This window comes from Macaca mulatta, chromosome 13 (genome assembly GCF_049350105.2).
Source record: "Macaca mulatta isolate MMU2019108-1 chromosome 13, T2T-MMU8v2.0, whole genome shotgun sequence".
NCBI lineage: Eukaryota > Metazoa > Chordata > Mammalia > Primates > Cercopithecidae > Macaca > Macaca mulatta.
Genome location: NC_133418.1, coordinates 87638542 through 87665934, shown reverse-complemented (window position 1 = coordinate 87665934; position 27393 = coordinate 87638542). Strand labels below are relative to the sequence as shown.

General features: G+C 36.3%; 1 protein-coding gene across 6 annotated transcripts in view; it reads right to left on the bottom strand.

The window, feature by feature from the left end:
* Positions 1-27393, bottom strand: part of PRKD3 (protein kinase D3) — a 78085-nt gene that overhangs the window by 26416 nt on the left and 24276 nt on the right. For 5 of the 6 annotated variants that reach the window (XM_015112086.3, XM_015112090.3, XM_015112088.3 and 2 more), the window contains 8 exon segments: positions 19956-20094; positions 17347-17478; positions 15855-16012; positions 10807-10999; positions 7023-7100; positions 4230-4413; positions 2342-2465; positions 306-383 (listed from right to left, as the gene is read on the bottom strand). In XM_015112086.3, the coding sequence (XP_014967572.1) occupies positions 306-383; positions 2342-2465; positions 4230-4413; positions 7023-7100; positions 10807-10999; positions 15855-16012; positions 17347-17478; positions 19956-20094 (1086 nt within the window). 6 annotated transcript variants of the gene reach the window in all.

Sequence of the window (27393 nt, the reverse complement as noted above, 5' to 3'; positions counted from 1 at the left end):
GATGGGACTTTCTAAGCAGTCTAATCTAAATCATAGTATCCAGAAGGAAAGCAGCAGCAACCTGACAGGCAAGCCAGAAATAAATAAATACACAACAACAACAAACAGTCTGGTAGGAGAGCTGCTGTGGGGGAGTGAAATTTGGTATGGGAAATAGTTGCTTCAACAAGGAACCTAACAGTGACTTCTATAAATCATACTAGCTAGAGTCATTATATATATTCAAATATAACAGTTAATGAATATTATCTGAAAAAAAACACACTATTTTAACGCTTATATTTTTTAAAATGTAAAATCCTTACCTTATAATACTTTGAACCAGATTCATTCTGAAATAATGTTAGACATTTGCTGTCAAGTCTCCAATAATGCCTCTTTCTCTATAAAATAAAGATTGGAAAACTGTGAGGTTCAAAAATGATTCCTCCCAAGTGATTGTACCTAACTTTTCCCTTCATTTACATTCATAAATTTGTATTTTTGAATAAGATTAATGAGGTTCAAAATCCTCAAGATATAAAAAGGATGTATGGTGAAAAGCAGCACTCCCACCATCACTCATCCCCACTCCTCACCCTTACTCCAGGCAAAACATGTTATCAGGTTTCTGGGAATCCTTTTAGAGAATTTTATATATGCACACATGAATACATATATATTACACACATACACACACATAAAAATATGTAATTTACCTATAGGCTATATTTCTAGAAGTTGATTTGCTGGGTCAACAGACATGTGCACATGTAATTTTGCCTGATAGTGTTATATTATTTTACACAAGATTTGACCCAATTTATAGTCTCTTCAGCAACATATGAGAGTCCCTAGTTACTCACACCCTCACTAATGCAGTATGTTAACTTTTTGATCTTTGCTATACTGAAAAATAAAAACTGATATTTCAGTGAAAGGTTAAAGTGATATTTCTTTTATTATAAATGAAATCAAGTTCTTTTGTGTAAAAGTCATTTGTATTTCCTGTGAAACTCTCTATTCATATTCTTTGTTCATTTTCCTATTGTGTTGTGGTCTTTTTCTTATCAATTTGTGGCATTCTTCACATCTTATGGAATTAACCCTTGTTTAGAATGAGCTGAAAATACTTTTTCCAGTTTCTCATTTGTCTTTGCTTTTGGATTTTGCCACATATAATTTTTTAATGAGATTGAATTTATCTTTTATTCTTTATTATTGAATTTGTAAAATAATTCTCCCAAAGTTTCTTCTGTTAAATTTCTTTACATTCAAATCTCTGATACATTTAGATTTATTATGTATAAAGTATGAGAGAGAGAGATATATATATATAACTTTATCTTTTTCAAAATGATACATGGTTGTCCCAACACCATTTACTGAATTAACTATCTTTCCCCATTAATTTGATGTAATAGCACCTTTGATATACCATTAAATTTGCAAATGCAGGCACACCACTTCAAGTTACATTCGCAAGGATATGAACTATAAATAAAACACACACTGCAGTCTATACTGTTGTCATCACACAAAACTTTACACCAGCTAAATGTATTGGGTACTTCGTTTTATTCTTAAAAGGTTTATTAGAAAGCTTGTTTCAATAATCTACTCAGCAAACTTTAAAAGTAAAATACTAGCTACTAACATTTATTGGGTGCTTCCTGTATGCCAGACACTGTTCCAAGATCTTCTCATATATTAACTGATTTGGATTTATTAGGTGGTTACATTATGCCAGTTTTACACAAGGAAATGAAAGCATAAAGAAACTAAGTAACTTTCCCAAGTTCATACAGTTTTATAGTAAGTTACAGAGACTTAGGCAGTCTAGCTCCAAAGTCCACGTTCTTAGCTATTATACTACGCTGATTCTTCAAATCTATTGTCTACTAGAATGTCGTCATTCCTTGTCTTTGCTGGATCTAAAAAACAACTTGCATATTTACACCAAGTTAAAGTCTACATAAAACCAAACATGCTTCCTTCCTATCTCTGTTAATAAGTTGATTTTTTAGATGAAGTCTTAGTTCCTTCTATCTCTATTTTGTGACTCCATTGTGTTTCGAGTTAATTATTTTTTATTGTGGAACAATCCAGATCCTTTTTGAATACTGACTGCTTGTCAATTTTTTTTTTGAATATTGACTGTTTGTAAAGACAATACATTAAATATTCTGCCTGTTAAAAATTCCTTACAAATTTAACTATAATTCCAGTGCATCTTTTACAAATTGCGGCAGTGTATATAATGTCTTAATATACATCTCATCATCATTTTGATTTAAAAAATGCACAAAATGAAACTCATAACAAAGTCTTACTAAGATATTAAACGTTTTTGATTACTGACCAGGTTATCCCTGCTGGTGTAATGGACCATCCACCCTTCCTTCACCATTGTGCTGCTCTTCCTCTTTGTGTGCTTGATGGACTGTACAACCCTCATTAGCGGAATATTATTGCTTGTTGATGGACTAAAAAATATTTAAAATTTATAAGTTTGTGTAGATTTTTAAAAAGTCATAAATACTGTAGGAACATGAAGCCTTCTGAAAGATAATTAAGCTAAAAATTTTCAAAATATCTTAGTAAAATAAACAATGGCTTAAGAAAAATTAATCCTGTTATGATGATACATAATTGATTCTATTTTAAACTAATATTTTAAATCCTATTTACTTGTCATGAATGTTTTCTGGAGGATCACAAAAGAAATAAAAAAAAATAAAACAACAATGAGCAGAGCAGAAAGCACCCTCCCAAACTGAAATATTTGGAGCCCAGGAGAGGATCTCATTTGGGCTTGCTGTTGAAGAGTTTTCCTGCCGTAGGCAGCATGATGGACTAACAAATCCATAACAAGGCAAAATGCAAATATATAACTCGAATTCACATGGCTCAAATGTCAAATCCAGTTAATCATGTTGTTAGCAAAATGTACCTCTACTAGAAGTTAAAGGAAAATGATTTACAGATACTAATTAAGAAAATGTAATGAGTCAAATCAGGCAGCACTGAAACATGACTGAATAAAATTTGGGATGTATGTACAAAATACACTGTTTTGAAATGTGGGCCTCAAACAGTTAAATACTTTCTCTTTTAAACTATGAAGTATTCATGATTAAGAAAGTAGCTAGGTTCACCGGGCACCGTGGCTCACACCTGTAATCCCACCACTTTGGGAAACCAAGGCGGACAGATCACAAGGTCAAGAGATCGAGACCATCCTGGCCAACATGGTGAAATCCCATCTCTGCTAAAAATACAAAAATTAGCCGGGCGTGGTGATGCGCGCCTGTAGTCCCAGCTACTTGGAAGGCTGAGGCAGGAGAATTGCTTGAACCCTGGAGGCAGAGGTTGCTGTGATCGGAGATCGCGCCACTGCACTCTAGCCTGGTGACAGGGCGAGACTCCGTCTCAGAAAAAAAAAAACAAAAAAAACAAAAAACCCCAACTAGCTAGGTTCTGGAATAGTCTCCAAAATGGGTAAACAAAATTTTCGTTAATAATGCTAATGATACTAATAACTGTTCTTTAATGACAAGCCAAACTGAATAAATGACAACTCAGCCATCTGAGATTGTAATAAATGACTCATTTTAAGTAACTCTTTGTTTCCAATGAAAAACAAAACCTGCCAAAATGGGGACATTTTGCTACAAGGTAGTATATCCTTTAGGCTACAAAAACTGAATTTCTATGAGCATAGTGGCATATTTAGAATGGTTTTACAGTCTAATAGTATTTTTACAAAATGCTAATAGTCAGATTAACTGTGGCAATATGAAAACTGCCCTCAACTTCATCACCATTATCTTTGTGCAACATTTTCATGAGTATATTCTTTATTGCCGTTTCTGCTACCACTTAAAGCTGCCTGTGTGAAAAACAGGTTGCTTTAACTGAAAGTTCAATACTGACACCTTGCAGTGACTGTTCTACAACTAGGTTTTATATCTAGAACATACATAAAGCATTTTTCTTTAAAACAAAACAAAACAAAACAAAACAGAAAAACAAAAACAAGGATTCTCATACCTCCCCATCTTGAGTGGATAGCAAGGCTGATATAATTTATTTCAGAAATATTACATTGCATGTAAAAGAATTAGCCACAATTTATTTAGATTTTAAGTTACTTTTAAGGTCCCACTTAAAGAGACATGGCTTTTTCTTAATGAGATCCTGAACTGACCTTGCATCTGGAAGTAGCTTGTAATATGTATATACGTTACCTGATTGTTTTAACGGCTTCTTCATCTCTTTCTACATCGAGATCAGATGGATCCAAGAAGAACATCTTATCTTCTGGGGGAGATGACTCTTCTGTGTCATCCAAGCCCCGACTACTATCACTATTTATGTCATTATTGTCAATGTCCATTGGTATATCTGTATCTGTTCCCAGACTGGAAGGTTCTGGTAAAATTTTAAATGAATTTCAGATTTTTGTATTAATAGAGGAAGTCTATTAAATGTGAAAAAAGTCTTGAGTCTTAAAATGTAAGAAAATATCTTTATGAGTTAAGTAAAGTATTTCTTTTTTTTTTTTTTTTTTGAGATAGAGTTTCATTCTTGTCGCCCAGGCTGGAGTGCAATGGTGTGATCTCGGCTCACTGCAACCTCCACCTTCCGGGTTCAAGCTATTCTCCAGCCTTAGCCTCCCGAGTATAGCTGGGATTACAGGCGCCCACCACCATGCCCAGCTAATTTTTGTATCTTTAGTAGAGATGGGGTTTTGCCATGTTGGCCAGGCTGGTCTCGAACTCCTGACCTCAGGGGATCCACCCACTTCGGCCTTCCAAAGTGCTAGGATTACAGGCATGAGCCACTGCGCCCAGCCCAAGATAAAGTATTTCTTAAAGAAGATACAAAATACACAAACCATAAGACACAAAGTTAATTAATTTGATTACATTAGAATTTTAAATTTCCACATGACAAAAGATACTATAAACAAAGATAAGCCACCACCATTATGGTCAACTGATTTTTGACAAGAGTGTCAAGAAAATTCAATGGGCAAGAAATAGTCTTTTAAGTAAACGGTGCTAGGATAACTGTATATCTACATGCAAAAGAATGAAGATGTAAATCATATATAAAAATTAACTCAAAGTGGACCACATAAAATGTAAGAGCTGAAACTATAAAACTCATAGGAGAAAGCATGAGAGTAGATCTTTGTGACCTTGGTTAGGCAAAGCTTTCTTAATACACCAAAACGATAAGTGACAACATAAATAAATAAATAAATTGGATTTCATGAAAATACAAAACTTCTGTGCTACAAACAACTTTCCTTACAAAGTGAAAGGAAAGCCCATAGAATGGGAGAAAATATATGCAAATCATATACCAGATAAGGGACTAGTATCCAGGGTATTTAAAAATTCTTACAATTCAATGAAAAATAAACAGATAAATAACTTAAATGGGCAAAGGATCTGAATAGGTGTGTTTTTAAAATAATATATAAAAATGGCAAATGAACACATGAAGATGCTCAATATTATTAGCCATCATGGAAGCGTAAATGAAAACTACAATGAGATACCACTTCGCACTACCTAGGATGGTTGTAATCACAAATATAGTAAGTGGTGGTAGGGATGTAGAGAAATCAGAATCCTCATACACTGCTAATGTAAAATGGTACATTTCTTTGATTACTAGTGAGTTTGAGCATCTCACTAGTAATCAAATGCACATTAAGATAAAACTGTATTTCATATCCATTTGTTAAAAGGTAGAAAAGCACGAAAACACAAATAAATGAAGTATAAATGTTTTAAAGTCTTTAGTCATAGACAAACTATACTAATTCAGATTAACCGAAAGAGAAAACCAATCATGCTCTGTCAAGGTGTTATCAGTGCTATGGTCTGAATGTTTGTTCCCCTTAAAAATCTTAACTGCCAAGGCAAGGGTATTAGTTGGTGGTGGGTCTTTGGAAGGTGGAGTCTTTGGGATGGGTACCCTTATAAAATATGCCCACAGGGGCTCCTTCTCCCATTCCACCATGTGAGAATGCAACTACAAGGTGCCATCGACCAGGAAATGGGACCCCCCTCACCAGACACAGAATCTGCCAGTGCCCTGGACTTCCTAGTCTCCAGAACTATGAAAAATAAACTTCTGTTGTTTATATGCTACACAGCCTATGGTATTTTGTTATAGTAGCGCAAATAGACTAAGACAACCAACAACCATAGAAAACATGCCACAAGAGAAAATGTTAATTAAACTCTGCCAAAGAGAATTTTCATTCCTTTTATGCTTTTCCTTTTACAGAACTACTTACATGAAATTTTTACCAGTCATGTAAATTGTTAAAGGAAAATTATGCTGAAAGGTTAGAGTCCTTACCGCTTCCTTCCAAAAAAAGGTACCTGCCTTGCTTAGTATTATCTTGAAAAGGAAAAAAAAAAGGCCCCAAAGGGAAAATGGATAATGATTATTTGACAGAGAAAGGGACAGTGAGGCAGTATACTGTGTTCTAATCACTAGGGACTAAGGAACCAGACCATGTGGGTCTGGTTAACTTCCAGCTCTGCCACCTATTGCCTATATTTCTGGGGCAAGTTACTTCATGTATTTGTGCCTCAGTTTATTCATCTCTTAGTACCTACCTCAAAGGGTTGTTCTTAGGTTGAAATGTCAATATATTTAAAGAGTTTAGAACAGTGTCTGGTATAGCAAGCAGTTAGTACATATTAGAACTATGAAAGAATAGAGACAAGAGCAGGGTTTTAAAACAAGTTCTTTTATGTCTAAAAATGAAAGACGATATGAAGTACCACTGGCTTTGTTAGACTACAAAGTAACAGGTGGCCAGAGGAAAGACGGGAAGGCATGATTACTAACAAATGTATACTGTCAGTGGTCTCTGTATTTTGCTTGATTATTCAATCAGAAGAAAATCTTTAAGAAACAAATTAGGAAAACAGAACCTTATCCAAAGATAATACACCAAAGAATCACGGCCTTTTCTGATCTTTCACAGAAATTAAGAAAAAGAATTTTACCTCCATTGAAAGTAACCTCTCCAAGGCAGTCTCTTGGTACTTTTGATGCACAGCGTTTATGGCAGTTGAATTTGCAATCTAAAATGAAAATATTCAGCGTATTAATTTATGTAAAAGTCAAGCAGTATCAGATATGGTTAGACTTTCTTTAAATCACTCATGAACAGAATATTATTAGTAATGATAATATTAAAATAATAACCACCTACAAGTCACTTTAGCACCCTCTGCAACCCCCCATCATTTTCTTCATTTGTATAATAAGGCTAATACCATGTGTACAACACTGCTGAAATGTATTGGCAGCTCCATATTTCCTTCTCTTATCTCATATTCATCTTTCCACACCTCGCATGAGAGTTTCTAAAGCTGATTAAATTCCCATCCAACTTATGTCAGATACATACTTTCAATTCCTAAGTATCAGGACCTAATGTATATGCAGGAAAGAGACTGAGATCCAACAAACATTTATGAGGAACCAATAAGGACCTTCACATACAACCCTGTGAGGAAGGACTGAGTTTCTCCAGCACAAAGCCTCCCACTTGTACATAATGGTTCTCTTCAGCCTAAAACAAACCTCAGAGTTGATAGCATTGCAGATCAGTGTTAGGTACAATCTGTCCAAAATTACTGTATAACACAGTTGTTTTCAAACTGTGGTCCCAGATCAGCTTCATTAGGAAACTTGTTAGAAATGCAAATTCTTGCACCCTACCCCAGACCTACTACATCAACTCTTACGGGGTGGGAGGGTAGGGCTGAGCTCTGTAAGTTATATTAAAGTTGAGACCCACTGGTCTAACTATGTCTAATACCACCTTTGAAATGCATCTATGAGTAATAACTGGGTGAAAATAACTTTAATATCTGACTTAGAATGTTTTTGTAACCCTTGGGAGTCAAGAAAATCCTGGGTATCATGCCAACAGCACAGGCTAAAGATCATTATATGACATAAACCCCATGAAATGTATAATTTGTTAGATAACAACATTTACATTATTTAAAACACTATCCTTGTTAAGACAGGCCCTCAGGAAAATTCATGTGATATTACTTTACACTATCTCAAACAATAGATTTGTGTTTTATCTCATGAACTTTGCAAATTGTGAAAACAACAAGGTTTCCATTTTCCCTTTGAAAACTCAGGCCGGGCGCAATGGCTCACGCCTGTAATTCCAGCACTTTGGGAGGCTGAGGCAGGTGGATCACTTGAAGCCAGGAGTTTGACACCAGCCTGGTCAACATATCAAAACTCTGTGTCTACAAAAAAATACAAAAATAAGCTGGGTGTGGCAGCACCACTGCACTCCAGCCTGGGCGACAGAGCAAGACTCCATCTCAAAAAAAAAAAAAAATTCAGAGCCGAATTTGTGGGCTACCTGCAGCAAGTACGTAGGTTTGAATGACAGGAAGGCAGTTTTAGTTCTATGTCCTTACCCATGTTTTTATTAATTTGCTTATGCTCTTTTATATTTTACATATGCTTTTAAGCTACCTTGAAGTTTTTATACATCGAAGTAGAAAATAAAGACAAACAGATGAATGAATTCTTGGAATTGTGCATTTTCTCAAATGATCCAGTATAATGGTTTTATCTTAATGAAATCATTTTTCTTTCATAGACTGACAAATGAAAATACTTTTATGTTTTAAGTATCTTAATTCATACTATTAAAATAGGGAAATCACTGAATTATAATTATTTTATTAATAAATGAAGTAGCTTAACTATACTGAAATAAAACCTACCATTTTCTGAACCAATATAAGCATAGAAGATTCTTCGTCTAGAACCCTAAAACGTTGAATAACCCAGTAGCAGAATTAACGGGTTTATGTAAAAATTCATTCATATTTATTTTAGTTGCACTACAAAATACTGTACTTTTCTGCATATGGTTTAAGAATGTTTCTGTTCTGCTAAGCAGAACAGCAATATTAACTACCTTCATTAAGATTATTTGTTGGCTAGAATTTGTACATCTGTTACTAATGTTCTTCCCAAAACATTTTTCAGTGGCTGCTTGCCAATACATTTTTATGTTGATATTTTAAAGTATTAATTTATGTAGTAACTCATAGTCAAAGCAAGTCGTTGAAATAAAATTTCATCATGTTATAATGCCTAATAGTTATAAAATACCTGACAACAAATGTATAACCTATTCCCCATTTGATGTTCTCGTGTGCTGTCATACACTGTCAAGGAAAGCTTTATTTTCTTATATGCTTAAGCTTATATACAATTATCTTACTCTGTCTTGTAAGCAAGAATTTCTTGTTACAAAACCCTCAACCCTAATGTTTTATTTGGATCACTTGATAATTCAATTCCACAAATACTTCTACTATATAAAAAGTACAATACCAAGAACTGCTAATTACATGAAAAAAGTATACAAGATTATACTTGGACTACTTACATCCTATCCTGGCTCAGTCTAATAATCTAAGACATTTACATTCTATTTTAGTTTTCACTCTACTGTGAAAACATAGTTTCTACTGTACAGCATTGCTGAGAAGATATGAGATAAAAAGATAAAATCATCTTTAAAAAGCATAAAAGCATTATATAATTATAAGCAAATAATTATTCCAGTATGCTATTAAAAACCTTTTTTTTTTTTTTTTTTTTTTTTGAGACGGAGTCTCGCTGTGTCTCCCAGGCTGGAGTGCAGTGGCGTGATCTCGGCTCACTGCAAGCTCCGCCTCCCGGGTTCACGCCATTCTCCCGCCTCAGCCTCCCAAGTAGCTGAGACTACAGGCGCCCGCCACCACGCCCGGCTAGTTTTTTGTATTTTTAGTAGAGACGGGGTTTCACCATGTTAGCCAGGATAGTCTCGATCTCCTGACCTCGTGATCCACCCGCCTCGGCCTCCCAAAGTGCTGGGATTACAGGCTTGAGCCACCGCGCCCGGCCTAAAAACCTGTTTCATTAAGAGATGTTTCGAGAATAGTGTAATAGTGTGCTGGGTTAGTATCCAAATAAGGGTGGTCCCTATCATAATTTCAGTAGCTTCTATTACGTCCTACCTATTTCAGTGTGATTATTCTCGGGAATGACAGTTTTTGTACAATTCTCCTAACTACATACTTAAAAACAAAAAACCACAAAACTCTTGCAGTATGCTCGTGTGTGTGTATAATAAATATTTAATGAAAAGAGGAAAGCGTTATTTTTATTTTGTTTAGTGTCTGGCTCTGGAATCAAAAAGACATAAAACCTCAAGGATCAGCTTTGCTGCCTACTAGCTATTCTATATTGGCAAGTGATAAGCATACAGGTGAAGAAGCCATTCTCAGAGGTCCACATTCTAGTTTTTCTGTTTACTAGCTACATGATCTTAAGCAAGTTACCTAATCTATGTCTATAAAATGAAAAATGACTCCTATTTTTACTAACTCCTATTACTACTACTCCTATTACTATTAATAGTTAATAGTAACTCCTATTAGTAACATCTGTTACTACTGGAATACTAACAAAAGCATAATTCACATATAATTGCTTTGAAGACTGAGTATGTAAAGTTTTGTTTACTGTTTTACTATAGTGCCTGGCACGTAATAATACACACTGCAGATAGTAGTAGTAGTAGTAGTTTACACACACATTTCTATTTTGTTCATATTTCTCTTTCCTTTATATAAGTTAACAATTATGACAATAATTTCTTTGGCTAATGCTTCTGAAATATAAATATTTTAAACTTATATTTAATAACAAAAACAGACATAAATTTTACTTAGGGAAAACACCGAATCCTACCTTTACACTGCATTCCTTGGCGAAACAGGCCTTTCAATAACCGCTTGCAGTACTGACATATCGTGGGACGGGTATAAGAGTGAACAGCAAATGTGTGTGGAACTTTCACTCTGCACATTACCATCTTTTCCATCCAGATTGGGCGACCACTCCAAGAAGGAATTCTCTTACTTGGTTCCTGGTGGACATGTGACTATAACATAAGTAATTTTCATAAGTGTAAGTCAGTATTAAAAACAAAGTAGTGGGAGCAGAGCTTAACCACAAGAATCATTTATTTCAAACACTAAAGCCAAAAAACTCTAAAAATGTTGTTCTCAGCAGTTTCCTTTGCAATGTTTAATTTACCAGTCTTTGAATGAGAAAAACGCAGATTCTTTTTGCTAATATTTATGCTTAAAAAAAATCTAAGATACGTTAATTCTCAGGTACATATTTGCTGATTATTATTTGCCAGGCACATTTCAGCACTTTACAATAAAACCCACAAACTTTAAAACAAATAAATTCAGAAAGTATTATTGTTGCTCATTTTGCATTACTGAATGACATCTGAATATATTTTGAAACACATTTTAGATTTTCAAATTTATCTTAATACTAAAATATGTGCATACATTTTAAGTTTAATTAATAATGATAAACAATGGCAGATACAAAACTAATTAAAACAATAGTTTCAGTAACTCAGCTTTAAGAAGTTCCTTTATTTTCCAATTGTTTGGGTTTTTCTACCAGATGAACAAAAAGCAAAATTAAAGAAGGCACGAATTAAAAATTTTTGTAACCTGAGGGGTAAGTAGATTTTGGTAACTATGACCCTTTCTATATGAAGAGAATAATCAAACTAAACTATAGATCACCCAGGTCAATGTGGTTCATTCCATTCATTCAACACATATTCACTGATTATTATATGCCAGGCCCTATTATATACTAGGGACACAAAACTGAATAAAACATAATCCAAATTCTCAAGCACAAAATCCTAATACTCAACTACCATCTAGCTATATTAACAGATTTTGCTGTACCTGCTTGCATCCTCACTGCCAGAACTGAGGTCCTGAGATCTTTCAGATGCCTTCTATAACTGGTAATGTTTGTAAGTCAGAGAAGTTGGGCAATTCTACATTAACATGTTCAACCAAGGGAAGGAAAAGAAGTCAGAAAAAACCAAGAGACAGGGAAGTGCAAGGGAGAAGTAAGGAGAGGAGAAAAAATAAAAAAAAAAGGGGGGACGAAAAGGAAAAGGACAAAACAACTGGTTGGAGAAGAGCACTATATAATGCCTCAGACTGATAGTACAGGAACTATTTTGTTTTTCTTTTTGAGACGGAGTTTCGCTCTTGTTGCCCAGGCTGGAGTGCAATGGCATGATCTCGGCTTACTGCAACCTCCACCTCTTGGGTTCAAGCGATTCTCCTGTCTCAGCCTCCCAAGTAGCTGGGATTACAGGCATGTGCCACCACACCTGGCTAATTCTGTATTTTTAGTAGAGACGGGTTTCACCATGTTGGCCAGGCTGGTCTCGAACTCCTGACCTCAGGTGATGCGCTCGCCTCAGCCTCCCAAAGTGCTGGGATTACAGGCATGAGCCACTGCACCCGGCCCCTTTTTCCCACTTTAATTTATCTCTGCATAATCCAATCCCATCAGTAACAGTGGATTGCCACACTATTGGGTGAGGATGGCAAGAAAGGTATGGCAGACTTAATTGGATGGAGGAGGATGTTGGTATAGTTATGTAGAAAATTTGGTTAAAATGAGACCACTGAAATCAGTAACTAGAACTGAGTGGAAGTTCTTTCTTGTTTTAATGTCCCCTATATACAAATTAGTGCTTAGCTTCAACTATTATTTCTTATTAATGTACAACCAGTAATTTTCTAAAAGTAATCTGATTATTTCCACAGCTTAAGTTAACATTTGCCAAAGTAATTGCTCACAAAAACGTTGTAACAATATGGTCAACTCTCAATTATATATAAAATAAAGGGAATAAAAACACATTTTTAAAATGGGTAATTCCTCAATTATGTATATTTAATCAGCTTTGGTGTATTAGTGAAATTCTCCGTTTTTTTCTTTTTTTTTTTTTTTGAGATGGATTTTCACTATTTTTGCCCAGGCTGGAGTGCAATGGCACAATCTCGGTTCACTGCAACCTCTGCCTCCTGGGTTCAAGCGATTCTCCTGCCTCAGCCTCCCAAGTAGCTGGGATTACAGGAGCATGCCACCACGCCCAGCTAATTTTGTATTTTTAGTAGAGATGGGGTTTCACCATGTTAGCCAGGCTGGTCTTGAACTCCCGACTTCAGGTGATCCTCCCGCCCCCGAAAGTGCTGGGATTACAGGCGTGTGCCACCGCGCCCAGCAATTCTCCAGTTTTACACACACTCAGATTCAACATTTTCTTTCTAGATTGATTCTATCCTCCCAAACCCCTAAGGAATTCTCCCGAATGTGCTCAAGGGAATACTGTCTGTTTTACCTTCAAGCAGGCAGCACTCAATTCTGGTTTCTTGAATCCCAGTGGTCCCATTTTAACCAAATTCAATGAACAATCTTCTTCTATTCTTCCATCTCTTTACTGGATTCCCTTTAGACCAAACCTGTTCAACCTGCAGCCACAGGCAGCCCAAGACAGCTCTGAACGAAGCCCAAGACAAATTTGTAAACTTTCTTAAAACGTTATGAGATTTTTTTTTTTTTTTAAATTTTAGTGCATCAGCTATCATTAGTGTTAGTATATATGTGGCCCAAGACAATTCTTCTTCCAGTGTAGCCCAGGGAAGCCAAAAGACTGGACACCTCTGCTTTAGACTGACATTATAACAGACATAACAGAAACTGACTTCTTACACGTAAACAAAAACAACCTTAGAGTCAGATTCAAAAGTTTCTACTCCTGGCCAGGCGCAGTGGCTCATGCATGTAATCCTAGCACTTTGGGAGGCCAAGGCAGGCAGAACACCTGAGGAGTTCGAGGCCAGCCTGGTCCAACATGGTGAAATCCCCTCTCTACTAACAATACGGAAATTAATCGGGCATGGTGGCAGGCGCCTGTAATCTCAGGAATTCAAGAGGCTGAGTCAGGAGAATCGCTTGAACCTGGGAGTTGGAGGCTGCAGTGAGCCGAGATGACACCACTGCACTACAGCCTGGGTGACAGAGTGAAACAGACAAGTATTTCCTTTAGCACATTTCTTTTTCCACCTCAAAAAAAAAAAAAAAAAAAAAAAAAAAGATAAAAAGTTTCTACTCCTAACTTGCCCATTTTCAAGCTTATCTTACTATTTAGTGAAGTTTAATATCTTGACTCCTTAGAAACCCGTTTCTTACCCATTTCTCCTAACTATAAAATCAGGATAGCCCCTATACCTCTTAGGACTGTGATGAGGGTTATATGACAAAAGGAAAGTACCTAGCATAAAGCCTGGCACATGATACTTTATGAGGCTCTTAATGGGCAGCCACTCTGAGTTAGTTCTTCTCTAACCTTGGTTGAGCTTCAGGGGTTCTTTCTTCCTAACTGGTATCTCCTCCATTCCTTCCTACTCCACTCATCCTTTCTTCTAATTTTCCCCCACAGACTCTTCTCTTACTCTGCCTTCTTTTTTTTGAGACTATGCTTGAACTGACTAAAGTAAACCTTGAAAGCCCTTCCATGCTATAAGTTCTAATTGTTTAAAAATACTCTGAACAATCTAACCACTTCAGACATGTAACTGCACTTCTTATACTTCCCTAAGGAGTTTTCATGTTCAAGATAAAATATAAACTAATGATAAATGTAATACCTTCTCCACTTGCTCTGTCCTTCTGCTATTTCCTAATCTAGTAATACTCAACTGGGCATAGGTGGCATACCAGCATCATTTGTGGGGCTCTTAACATACCTCTATTCTACTGTCCTCATTCCTAGGTAAGTCCTCTGTGCAGTTCAGTGTATAAGATGCACTAACTTTTTCCTACTAATCTTTTCCAGGCTCTTCTGTAGGTTTATACCAACCCCTCATTTTCAGTCCGTTGTGCCACAGCACTCTTTTTATCCTTTAAAAATCTCACACTAGGGGTAAATAATAGGAGAAGATGGAATTTTTGTGAAAGGATTTCAAAAGCTTTTACTCTGGTGTCTCAACTTAGCAAAATATAATGATCATAGTACCAAGACAAGGCCTTGATTTTGCCATTAATTTACAGAAGATCAGAGAAGTTATAGAAACAACTAAATAATAAGATTAAAACCTACAGATAGAAGTCATTTCAAATACTATCAAATGTACAAGGGAGTTATTTCTTTTTTCCTGGATCTACTGCCTTTGCCCTTGAGAGGTACACTGTATTAGGAAAAAAAAAATCACTGACTTATTAATAATGAGATCTGGGTTTAATTCCACTATCTTACTAATTTGCTCTCTGACTTCACACAAGTCACTTAACTGTTCTGTCTCAACTGTCTCATCTGTATACAGATCTGCAGATAGTAGTGGCTCATGCCTGTAATCCCAGAACTTTGGGAGGCTGCGGCGGGCCGATCACAAGGTCAGGAGTTCAAGACCAGCCTGGCCAACACGGTGAAACCCTGTCTCTACTAAAAATAAAAAATTAGCTGGGTGTGGTGGCACGCATCTGTAATCTCAGCTACTCGGGAGGCTGAGGTAGAAGAATCACTTGAACCCGTGAGGTGGAGGTTGCAGTGAGCAGAGACCGTGCTACTGCACTCCAGCGTGGGCAACAGAGCAAGACTCCATCTCAAAAAAACAAAAATTAAAAAAAAAAAAAAAAAAAAAAGATGAAGTATGGAGACCAGGAGCCAGGATACTGGCTGGAAGGTTAAAGCAGTGGTACAAATCATAATAACATCCCAAAGTGTACAAAAAGGAATTCATTACTACTTGTAAGTCCTGTCTCCATTACTACATTTTATGTTTCTTAAGTGCAGCAGTATTACCATTCTTTAGCGTACAAATTATGTTCCAGAATGATGTCATACACCCTGTAGAAACATAGAGAATAACTAGTAAAACGTCTAGAATACGTACCTCTTCACTGGGAAGGGCTACATATTCAGGCTGTAGGGGTCTTGGAACTGAGAGGCCGGGTCCCGGTAAAGATACATTTGACAGACGTCTCTTTCTTACTCCACTACAGTTATTTGGAATCTTGAAGGCACATCGTTTATGGTAATTTAATCCACAGCCTAAACATATTTTATAAGGTAAAATATAAGATTAAAAAAAAAACTTTACTATTTAAGTGTGATACATAAAAACCACTGCTTCTTTTATTTAACATATTTTCTGTTAGCCATACCTACCCTAATTAAGAACCCTGACGGCAGGCTAAGTGGAAGCTAATGAATTCAAGAAGAAAAGGAAATGTGTAAAAAGGATAAGTCAGCTACAGCAGTGGTTCTTGAAGTGTGGTCCCTAAGGCGACCACCTGGAAATTTGTTAGAAATGTAAATAACAAGTCTCCACCCCAGATCTACTGAGTTAGAAACTACGGGGATGAGACCCAGCAAGTGTGTTTTAGGATGCACAATACGGTTTGAGAACCACTGGCTTAAAGCACTGGTTAGCAAACTATGGCCTCTGTACCAAATTCCTCCTGTGACATGAAAATTTTATGAAACTCAAATTTTGATGTTCCTAAATAAAGTTTTATTGGAACACAGCCATATCTATTTGTTTACATATTGTCTATGACTGGTTTCACAATGTAATAGCAAAGTTAAATCATGACAGAGACCATATGGCCAACAAAGTCTAAAACATTTACTCCCTGTCCCTCTACAGAAAAAGTTTATTGACCCTCCACCTTAGAAGACTGTTTCTTCATCAGAAATGTGCACCTGTGTCCTACTCCTAGCAATTCTAATTCAGAACAAATTTGACAATTTAGCTGAATGTAGGAGACAACTTTTTTTTTTCTTTCACCCAGGCTGGAGTGCAATTGTGCAATCTCGGCTCACTGCAACCTCCGCCTCCCAGGTTCAAGCGATTCTCCTGCCCCAGCCTCCCAAGTAGCTGGGATTACAGATGTAGGCCACCACGCCCGGCTAATTTTTTGTATTTTTAGTAAAGACAGGGTTTCGTCATGTTGGCCAGGCTGGTCTCAAACTTCTGACTTCAAGTGATCCACCCGCCTCGGCATCCCAAAGTGCTAGGATTACAGGCGTGAGCCACCGTGCCTGGCCAAGGAAACTTTTTTAAAACAAAAACAACATGAATATTTATGGAGCCATTACACCATTACACTGTACTAAATATTTAACCCTATTACCCAATTTAACCATTTACTCTTTACAAAACCAGTAGGGCAGAAGGTATTTTACAGAGAAATTAATCTTAAGAGGTTTAGTAATTTGCCCAAGAATATGAAGGAGTAGGTGGCAGAGACAGAATGAGTCCTGATCTCTCCAATCTAAATCCTTGTTACCACCCTAGTCAACAGCTCATCATCTTTTCACTAATAAAAAATGCAAATGTGGAATCTTATTTCAAATGATCACAAAAATTTTAGAACACATACCTTCACATTTCAGTCCCTGACGTACCAATCCCCAGAGCATCTCACCACAGTAATCACAGAAAGTAGGAGCTTTGTAAGAATGTACATAGAGAGTATGTGGACGAATCTGGAAATCTTCTACTGTGGCTAAAGCTTTAAAAAAGAAAAGCATTAAAATACACCTTATATTTGTAACTACGATAAGATTAAGAATGCTCCCATATTCATTTATGTCAAAGTACACAGAATCATTTTTTCTCTGAAAGTTTCACTGGACCATAAAAGTAAATTATTTTCAGCATTTAATATTTTGATTTCAAACTCTAGGAAGTCCATTTGCTGCTAATCATTTGAGCTCAAGAAGCAGGTAGTAGGTTAGTTATTTGGAACTCCAACAGCATTTTCTCATAATGACAAGATTACAAATAGATGTTAGGTCTACTTTAGCCAATTAAAAACTGCTTAACTTACACAGTGGGATATAGAACACTAAAGTAAAAAGTAGTATGGAACTTAACTTCTATTTACAGAAACATTTCTGTAGAAAAAGATACTGAATCCTAACTTAGGATCCCAGGATATACTTGTCGGTCTGTTCTCCACAGTCCTAGTGGATAAGAGAAAGAAACTCCTTTCCCGTTAGTGAACACTGGACAGTAGACCCAAGGAACTTCCTCTCACCTCAACCTGCAAGTCATTAGTGGATACACTGTAGTCTGATGGGGTCCAGAGTAGAGAAGGAAGAGATGTGAGCAGGACTTCCAGGTGAGACAGGGAGTGAAACTCGTCAGGAGTGAAGAGGAAGGCAAAGATTGGGAAATACAGAGATGGTTTGGGGTTGCTGTATAGAAGATGAATGGTCAGTATAGCAGGGAGTGAGATGAATGACAGAATCAGAAATATAAGATGAGAGGAGTGGGGACTAATAAGGAGAGAGAGGATCTCAAGAAAAGGCTCAAAGGTGAATTTGAGAAAAGGGAACTTGGTAGCAAGGTTCTGACACATAGCTGCCCAGCTTGCTTCCTTTCTTCCATCAGTTCTCCTCCTTGCCAAACAAAAAGTACTGCAGACCTACTATGTGCATTATTATGGCATTTTTTCTTCCTTTTCACTCCTTATTATCTTGCCCACATTGCTGCTGGATGAGATGGCAAACAGTGGGAATTAAAAAACAATGTATGGCAAGAATGGGTGAGGTAGAAAAAGAAAAAGGTGGAAAAAAGCCCAGTGGGACAAAAAGGGAAAGAGCATTTTTTATTTTAAAGCCACAGAAATAACCAGCATTGTAATTTCCTCTTCCATATCTTCATTACTTCTTTTTTCCTGATTCTCTTTTCTAAACCCCAATTTTCTTCTTTTATGCTCTTTACAGAAATGTGGGTGGGGGAAGGGAAAAAACAATTTCAGTGTAACTGTTTTATTTATTTGACTCAGAGAAGAGTATATTTCTTTCAGACCAAATAATTTCCTTAGCTTAGTAACGTTCCAGTAATTCAGTTTATCTTCCTATCCTGATTTTTTCCTTTTTTTTTTTTGAGACAGAATCTTGCTCTGTTGCCCAGGCTGGAGTGCAGTGGCGCGATCTCAGCTCGCTGCAAGCTACGCCTCCCAGGTTCACACCATTCTCCTGCCTCAGCCTCCCAAGTAGCTGGGACTAGGCGCCCACCACCATGCCTGGCCAATTTTTTTTTTGTATTTTTAGTAGAGAGGGGGTTTCACCATGTTAGCCAGGATGGTCTCGATCTCCTGACTTCGTGATCTGCCTGCCTCGCCTCCGAAAGTGCTGGGATTACAGGCGTGAGCCACCGCGCCTGGCCTTTCTTTTCTTTTCTTTTTTTTTTTTTAAAGAGACAAGTCTTCCTCTGTTGTCCAGGAGGAAGTGCAGTGGTGTGACCATGGCCCACTGTAGCCTCAGTCACCCAGGATCAGACAATCCTCCCACCTCATCCTCCCAAGTAGCTAAGACTACAGTTGCATGTGACCATGCCTGGCTTTTTTTTCTTTTTCTTTTTTTTTAATTTTTAGTAGAGATGAGGTATGCTGCTCAGGCTGGTCTCAAACTCCTGAGATAAGCAATCCTCCTGCCTCAGCCTCCCAAAGTGCTGGGCTTACAGGTGTGAGCCACGGTTGCCAGCTATTTTTCTTTCTTTTTTTTTTTTGAGACGGAGTCTCGCTCTGTCCCCAGGCTGGAGTGCAGTGGCACCATTTCAGCTCACTGCAAGCTCCGCCTCCCAGGTTCACGCCATTCTCCTGCCTCAGCCTCCCGAGCAGCTGGGACTACAGGTGCCTGCCACCACGACTGGCTAATTTTTTGCATTTTTTAGTAGAGACGGGGTTTCACAGTGTTAGCCAGGATAGTCTCAATCTCCTGACCTCGTGATCTGCCCGCCTCGGCCTCCCAAAGTGCTGGGATTACAGGCGTGAGCCACCGTGCCCGGCCTATTTTTCTTTCTTAATGGTGATATAACATTCCTGAAAGGAAAAATCATATGGTGACCATTATTAGAGATGAAAGAAATTAAGTAACAATAGTACAAAGACCAAATATAATTGAATTGCAGCATTTAGTAGTGAAAATTAGGCTCTTTGGGGGGAAAAAGGCAGTAACATTTAAAAAGCCACTTACTTACCTGAAAGAACCACTTCTACTAGGTCTCCTTCATGTATTTCATCTGCTGAGGTAATCAGCTGCAAAATATTTTCTGAGTTCATGTCATGGCGAAAGAGAAGAATTTTGTCATACATGCCAAAGAATCCACACTCTGGAAACTGAGGGATAATAGTCCTATATCAGTATAACCACAGCTTTCTATTTTTATAAGTAAATGTTTCAATTTTATCAAATAATTTAAAACATAGTGTTTTAACCTAACACTATTTGCTAACCACTCTATTGATACCTAAATGGTGATCCACATACTCAAGCATCCTGGTTAATTTTAAAGTTCAAGAAAAATAGAAAAGTAAATTTACAAATAAATAATCATTAATGATTTTAAAATACTTGTCTCTTACAAATACAGGATTTCTATATTCAGTTAGTGATGGAGAATATAATCTTAAACCTATTGCTACTGTATTCTTAGCCTGAAAGATAAGCAGTCTTTCCAGCGCCTTGAGACATGCTGCTCTAGATATTTCAAAATTCTTCAGTAGATCTCAGAATTTTAAATGCTCACTGACTTATTTGGGTTCCTCATAAAATATCCTTTAATAAATGACACCATGTCATCTGCCTGCATCAAATGGTCTGATATGAATCAGTCTCACTAAACTAAATGCATTTGTCACAGAGATGTTGCTGAAGATATCATTTACCTATTTCATATTGTAGCCCTTCTCTGTGAAGACCCACCCATAAAATAACTTAATCTGGTTGATTTTATAACATGAACAATTTGCTCATGTAAGTTAACATGTTTTCCAGTTTACTTTGCCCAACGGAAAAAGCACAGTCAAATTTGTAGCCCAATTTTACCATCGGTCTTGGATCTTACGGAATGTGTTTTAGGTGCAAACACTAACCTAGCTTCATCTCATTTTCTGGCCTTAATTTTCTCATTAGAAAACTCCTGTATATACTTCTGAAGAGTTCTCAAAACTTTTTTTTGAGACAGGGTCTTGTTCTGTTGCTCAGGATGAGTACAGTGATGTGATCACAGTTCATCACTGCAGCCTCAAACTCCGAGGCTCAAGTGATCCTCCCACCTCAGCCTCCCAAGTAGCTGGGACCACAGATGCATGCCACCACTGCCAGCTAATTTTTTATGTTTTGTAGAGACAGGGGTCTCCCTGTGTTGCCCAGGCTGGTGTTGAACTTCTAGACTCAAGTGATTCCCCAACCTCAGCCTCCCAAAGTGCTGGGATTAGAGGCATGAGCCACCACAACTGGCCTCTCAAATCTATTTTTTAAAGTTAAATTAAAAAAAAAATTAAAAACAATGATTAATTAGAAAGTTACAAGTTTATAGTTTTTTTAACCAGGGTAGAATGGAAAAGTACAGAAATATTTAGAATTTTTGTAATACTATTCTCCTTTTGAGTCACCAATAGTATTTGTAAAACCTCATAGTATGCTTTAACATATATCTAACAGTGTAAGAATTCTCAATTAAAAAGATACAAGTGAAAATACAAAACCAAAAAAATGAATTTTCATTTTAATTTTAAAATTAAAATTTTACTACATTTTATCAAATTATTAAGTTGGAGAATAAAATATCTTCATAACTTAGTTACAACAATTTGTAAGGACAAAGGACTCCACATTCCATCCTCATTAAAACTCTAAGGCCAGATGTGGTGGCTCATGCCTGTAATCCCGGCACTTTAGAAGGCCAAGGCAGGCAGATCATCTGAGGTCAGGAGTTCGAGACCAGCCTGGACAACATGGTGAAACGCTGTCTCTAATAAAAATACAAAAATTAGCCAGGTGTGGTGGTGCATGTCTGTAGTCCCAGCTACTTGGGAGGCTGAGGCAAGAGAATCACTTGAATCTGGTAGATGGGAGGTTGCTGTGAGCCAAGATTGCACAACTGCACTCCAGCCTGGGTGACAGAATGAGACTCCGTCACAAACAAACTCACTCACTCTACTATTTGTATAAATAATACTGATTTCAAAAAGGCAGACTTATTGCATGTCTGGTAAGTGCAAGATACTGGCCCCACGGTTTGTAAAGACAGAACAGTCCTTATCTTCCAGGAACTTACAATCTAGTAGGAAGACAGAAACAAACACAAATATATATAGTATAAGGCAAATAACAAAATTAAAATAAAAAAATTATAGAAGGAGGAGGAATAAAAAATGTTAACTGGGAAGGTGAAGTAGAGGGATTCAGTATGATATTTGAGCAGAACAAAAAAAGAGAAGCAGAGTTTCCACAGGTTGAAAGTGTAAGTATCATCAATGAGAAGTTACAAGGTAAATGGAAGAAGGTAAGTGGAGCCTTGAGACTAAAGAATGAGATGGGGGAAAGTTGGGTATAAAGAGGGCAGAAAAGCACAGGGAACCCCACTGGTGCCACACTAACAGAGAAACCTGTTACTATGTTCAAACTTTGTCACCTACTAACTATAGCACCTACAGCACCTTTTCTAAGGTGCTTAGAAAGGTTGCTTAACTTCTCTAAATCAGTTGTTTATAAAATGGAGGATAATAGGAGTTATAGGCTGGCTTTACAAGGTTCTTATCAAAATTAAATTACTTGATGGCTGTAAAAGTCTCAGCACTGTGATCCATAAATACCAGTGGTTTATATTACTAAGGAATACCTAAGAGGGAGAAGAGACATAGGATTTCAGAGCAAGGCAGGAACATGATTAAATCTGTATTTTAAAAAGATAATGCTGACAGCATTGTGTAGAGGAACAGGAACAGGAAGAGACCAGAGAGCAAGATGCTGAAGAAAGGGTGACACTATCAGTCAGAAAAGTATCAGTCTGAATTATACAGCAAGTAAATGGAAAGAGACAGGACATTTCTCTCCAGAAACTATAGCAAGTAAATGGAAAAAGACAAGGGAATTTCTCTCCAGAAACTATCTTCGATAAATCATATGGCTCATCAATACTGTTTTGACCAAACCAGAAGTCCTGAATAACGGTAACTGAAGACCTAAATAATAAACACACTGAGAAGGAAAACAACATTAAAATAATTAATGTATGATTGGAAAAAATAAATATAACCTTCTTAATAAACACATGGCCTAATGAAAAATAATATCAACATGAAGTTGGTATTAAGAGACTTAAAAGCATGTAAAGAAATTACAGTGAGATATTACAAACTATTTAAAATAGACATGTATATTAGAGGCTAGAAAGCTGTTGGTAATGATAAAGAATAAAGTCATTTCAACATGTTTTCATACTATACTCATCTATACAACAGATAGATTATAATAACCAGCCTGTGAAAAAGATTTCTGCTATTCATGACTATGATTTATAGGTATGTTTGGCAGGGTATTTAGAAATTATGTAAGAGTCCGAAATAAAAACATGAGAAGTCTTGAGACATGTGTATATTAAAGATATACACCTAAAAAGAAATACACCATGAGCACACATTCATTATGAAGAATTATACAGAACAAACAAAAACCAAACTGTTAATGAATTGAATATACAAGGATTTACTGTTCCTGATTTTGAAAAATTCAGAAAATAGGTTTTCAAGCAGGAGTGGATCTCTAAACAATGTCTTATTTCTGGCCACACCTCAGAACCACCTGTGGAGCTTAAAACAAAGGATGCTTAGGCTATCATTTCAGGTTTATGGTTAAGCTCCTGGAGAACAGGCGGTGAACACCTGAATTTTAAATTTACTTTTAAAATATTCAATGTATATATTATATATACACTTTAAAAAATCTACTTTTAAAAACAGTTTAAAATTTATAGAAAATGTAGACAATAGTACAGAGTTCCTGTATACTACCCCATACCCAGTTTCCCCTATTAACATTTTACATTAGTTACATGTTATATTTATTATAATTAATAACCCAATAGCCATACATTATCAATAACTAAGGCTCATACTTTATTCAGATTTCCTTAGTTTTTACCTAATATCCTTTTTCTGTTTAAGAATCCCATCCATACCATATCACCTTTAACTGTTATGTCCCCATAGGCCCCTTTTGGGCTGTGTTAGTTTCTCAGACTTTGCTGGATTTTGACATTCTTGGCTGTTTTGAGAAGTACTGGTCAGGTATATTGTCGGATGCCTCTCTACTGGAATTTGTCTGATGTTCTTCTCATTATTACTGGGGTAATGGGTTTTGGGGAGGCAGACCACAGAGGTAAAGTGCCATTCTCACTACATTCTGCCAAGGGCACCTACTATCAAAACGACATCACCACTGATGTTGGTTGAGGCAGTGTTTGTCAGGATTCTCCACTGCAAAGCTACTTTCCCCCAACCTTTTCTATACATACTCTTTGGAAGTAAGTCACTATGAGCAGAGCACTTAAGTGGAAAGGTTTGTCTGTTTCCTTTCCTTGAAGGTGGAGTATCTACACAAATTATTTGAAATTCTTCTAAATGGGAGATTTATCTATTTTCCCCCACTTATTTATTCATCCAATCATTTACATATATATCAATATAGACTCATGGATATTTACTTTATACTTTCAGATACAATATATACTCTTTTAAAATACAATTTTATTTGTTTTTGAATAGGCAATTATTCAAAGTTCAAAAGGCAAAAAAGAGTAGATGGCACACCTACGCCCTAGCTGCCTCATTAACTGTCCCGTAGTCAGCAGTATTTCCAGTTTTCTCAGAATCCTTCTGAAAATACTTTACATATCAAATAAACATGAATATACCTTTCCTTCCATTTTACACAAATGGCAGCACGCTATAAACACTGTTCTGCAGCTTGCTTTTTTTTCACTTAGCAATATATTTTAGACATCATTCCATTAACAAAGTTCTTATTCTTTTTTTTTTTTTTTTAAAACAGATGTATAGTTTTCTTTTACCAGTCCCTACTAATGGATTATGGGGTAAGGAATAAAACTAATGCCAAACTGCCTTTGTTAAAATAATCATCCATCTCACTATATCATCTTAACCAAGTTACTTAACCTCAGTTTTTCCATCTGTAAAATAGTGCCTACTTCATAAAATTATCATGACAATACGTTTATATATATATATATATATACACACACACAAAGAACTTAGTGTCCTTTTCAATTTTTTTCATCAATGTTTTACATTTTTCATTGTAGAGATCTTTCACTTCTTTAGTTAAGCTTATTCCTAGGTATTTTATTTATAGCTATTGTAAATGGGATAATTTTCGTGGTTTCTATTTCAGATTGTTCACTGTTGGCATACAGAAATGCTACTGATTTCTGAATGTTGATTTTGTATCCTACATCTTTACTCAATTCATTTATCAGTTCTAATGGTTTGTTGGCAGAGTCTTTAGGTTTTTCTAAATATAAGATCATATCGTCTGCAAAAAAAGATAATCTGACGTCTTCCTTTCCAATTTGGATACCGTCTATTTCTTTCTCTTGTCTAATTGCTCTAGTTAAGAATTCCAGTATCATGCTGAATCAAAGTTGTGAAAGTGGGCATCCTTGTCTTGTTTCAGATCTTAGAGGAAAGGCCTTCAGTTTTTCCGCATTCAGTATGCCAGCTGCATGTTTGTCATATATGGCCCTTACTGTCTTGAGGTATGTTCCTTCTATACCCAGTTTGTTGACAGTTTTTATTATGCAGTTTTCATTGTGTTCAATTTTACTGAAATTTTTTTTTTGGCATCTATTGAGATGACCATATGGGTTTTGGTCTTCATTCTGTTGATGTGACATATCATGTTTAATGATTTGTGTATGCTGAACCATCCTTATATTATAGAAGAAAACAATGGGTAAACACTCCAGGACATTAGTCTGGGCAAAGATTCCTTGAGTAAGACCTGAAAAGCACAGCTAGGCAAAACAAAAATGGACAAACGTGATCACATCAAGCTAAAAAGTTGGGCACAGTGGCTCACTGGTAATCCCAGCACTCTGGGAGGCTGAGGCGGTGGAGGCCGAGCTCAGGAGTTCAAGACCAGCCTGGTCAACATGGTGAAACCCATCTCTACTAAAACACACACACACACACACACACACACAACGCTTCTGCAAGGAAATAATTAACAAGTGAAGTGACAACCTGAACAACGGGAGAAAGTATCTGCAAACTATTCAACTGACAAGTGGTTAATAAACAGAATATATAAGGAGCTCAAATGACTCAACGACAACAAAAAAAGAAAATCCAATTTAAAAATAAGCAAAAGATCTAAATAATATATTTCTCAAAAGAAGACATACAAATGCCAAATTGGTACATGAAAAAATACTCAACATTCACTAATCATCAGAGAAATGCAAATCAAAACCACAATGAGATATCATCTCATCTCAAAACAGCTTTTATCAAAAAGAGAAAAAATTAAAGATATTGGTGAGGATGCAAAAAAAGGGGAATACTCATACACTATTGGTGGGAATGTAAATTAGTACAGTCACTATGAAAAAACAGTATGGAGGTTGCTAAAAATAAAACTACCATAGGATCCAGCAATCTCGCTGGTAGGTATCTACCCAAAAGAAAATAAATAAAAATATCAGAAAGATACCTGCACTCCCATGGTTACCACAGCAAAATTCACAATAGCCACAATAGGGAATCAACCTAAGTGTCCATCAATGGATAAATGGATACAGAAAATGTGATACACATACATGGTGGAATATTATTCAGTATAAAAAAAAATGAAATCCTGTAATTTGCAACAACATGGACAGAAGTGAGGAACAACATTTCAGTTGGTGAAATAAGCCAGGCACAGAAAGACAAGTATTGCATGTTCTCACTCGTATGTGAAAAATTAAAAAAAATTTGACCTCGTGGAGACAGAGAGTAGGATGAAGACTACCGGAGGCTCTGAAGGGTAGTGACTGGGGTGAATAAAGGGGTTGGTTAATGATTATAAAACTACAGTTAGATAGAAAAAATAAGATCTAGTGTTTGGTAGCATGATAGGGAGACTATAGTTAACAACAATTTATTGTATATTTCAAAATAACTAGAAGAGTAGAATTGGAATGTTCCTAACACAAATGATAAATATTTAAGGTGATAGATATCCCAATTACCCTCATTTGATCATTATGCATTGTATGCTTGTATCAAAATATCACATGTACCTCATAAATATGTACAACTATTATTTATCCAGAAAAACAGAAATAAAAGAGATTAGAACTCCTGATAAGCTAAATACACCTTAGTTATTACAATCTCTTGTGAGTATGCGCAATACCCAATGAGTAATCCTATGTACATATCTTTTCCCACTTTTTGAGTACGAATATGAGATAACTTTCTAGGAGATTTGCTGGCTCAAAGACAGTGCATATTTGAAATTTGTAGATACTGCCAAATTGCTCTTTATGGAGGTCAAACCAATGTATACTTCTGCGAGTAATATACTGAGTATGTACTTGTTTTGCCATGTTTTTATAGTGTATTATCAAA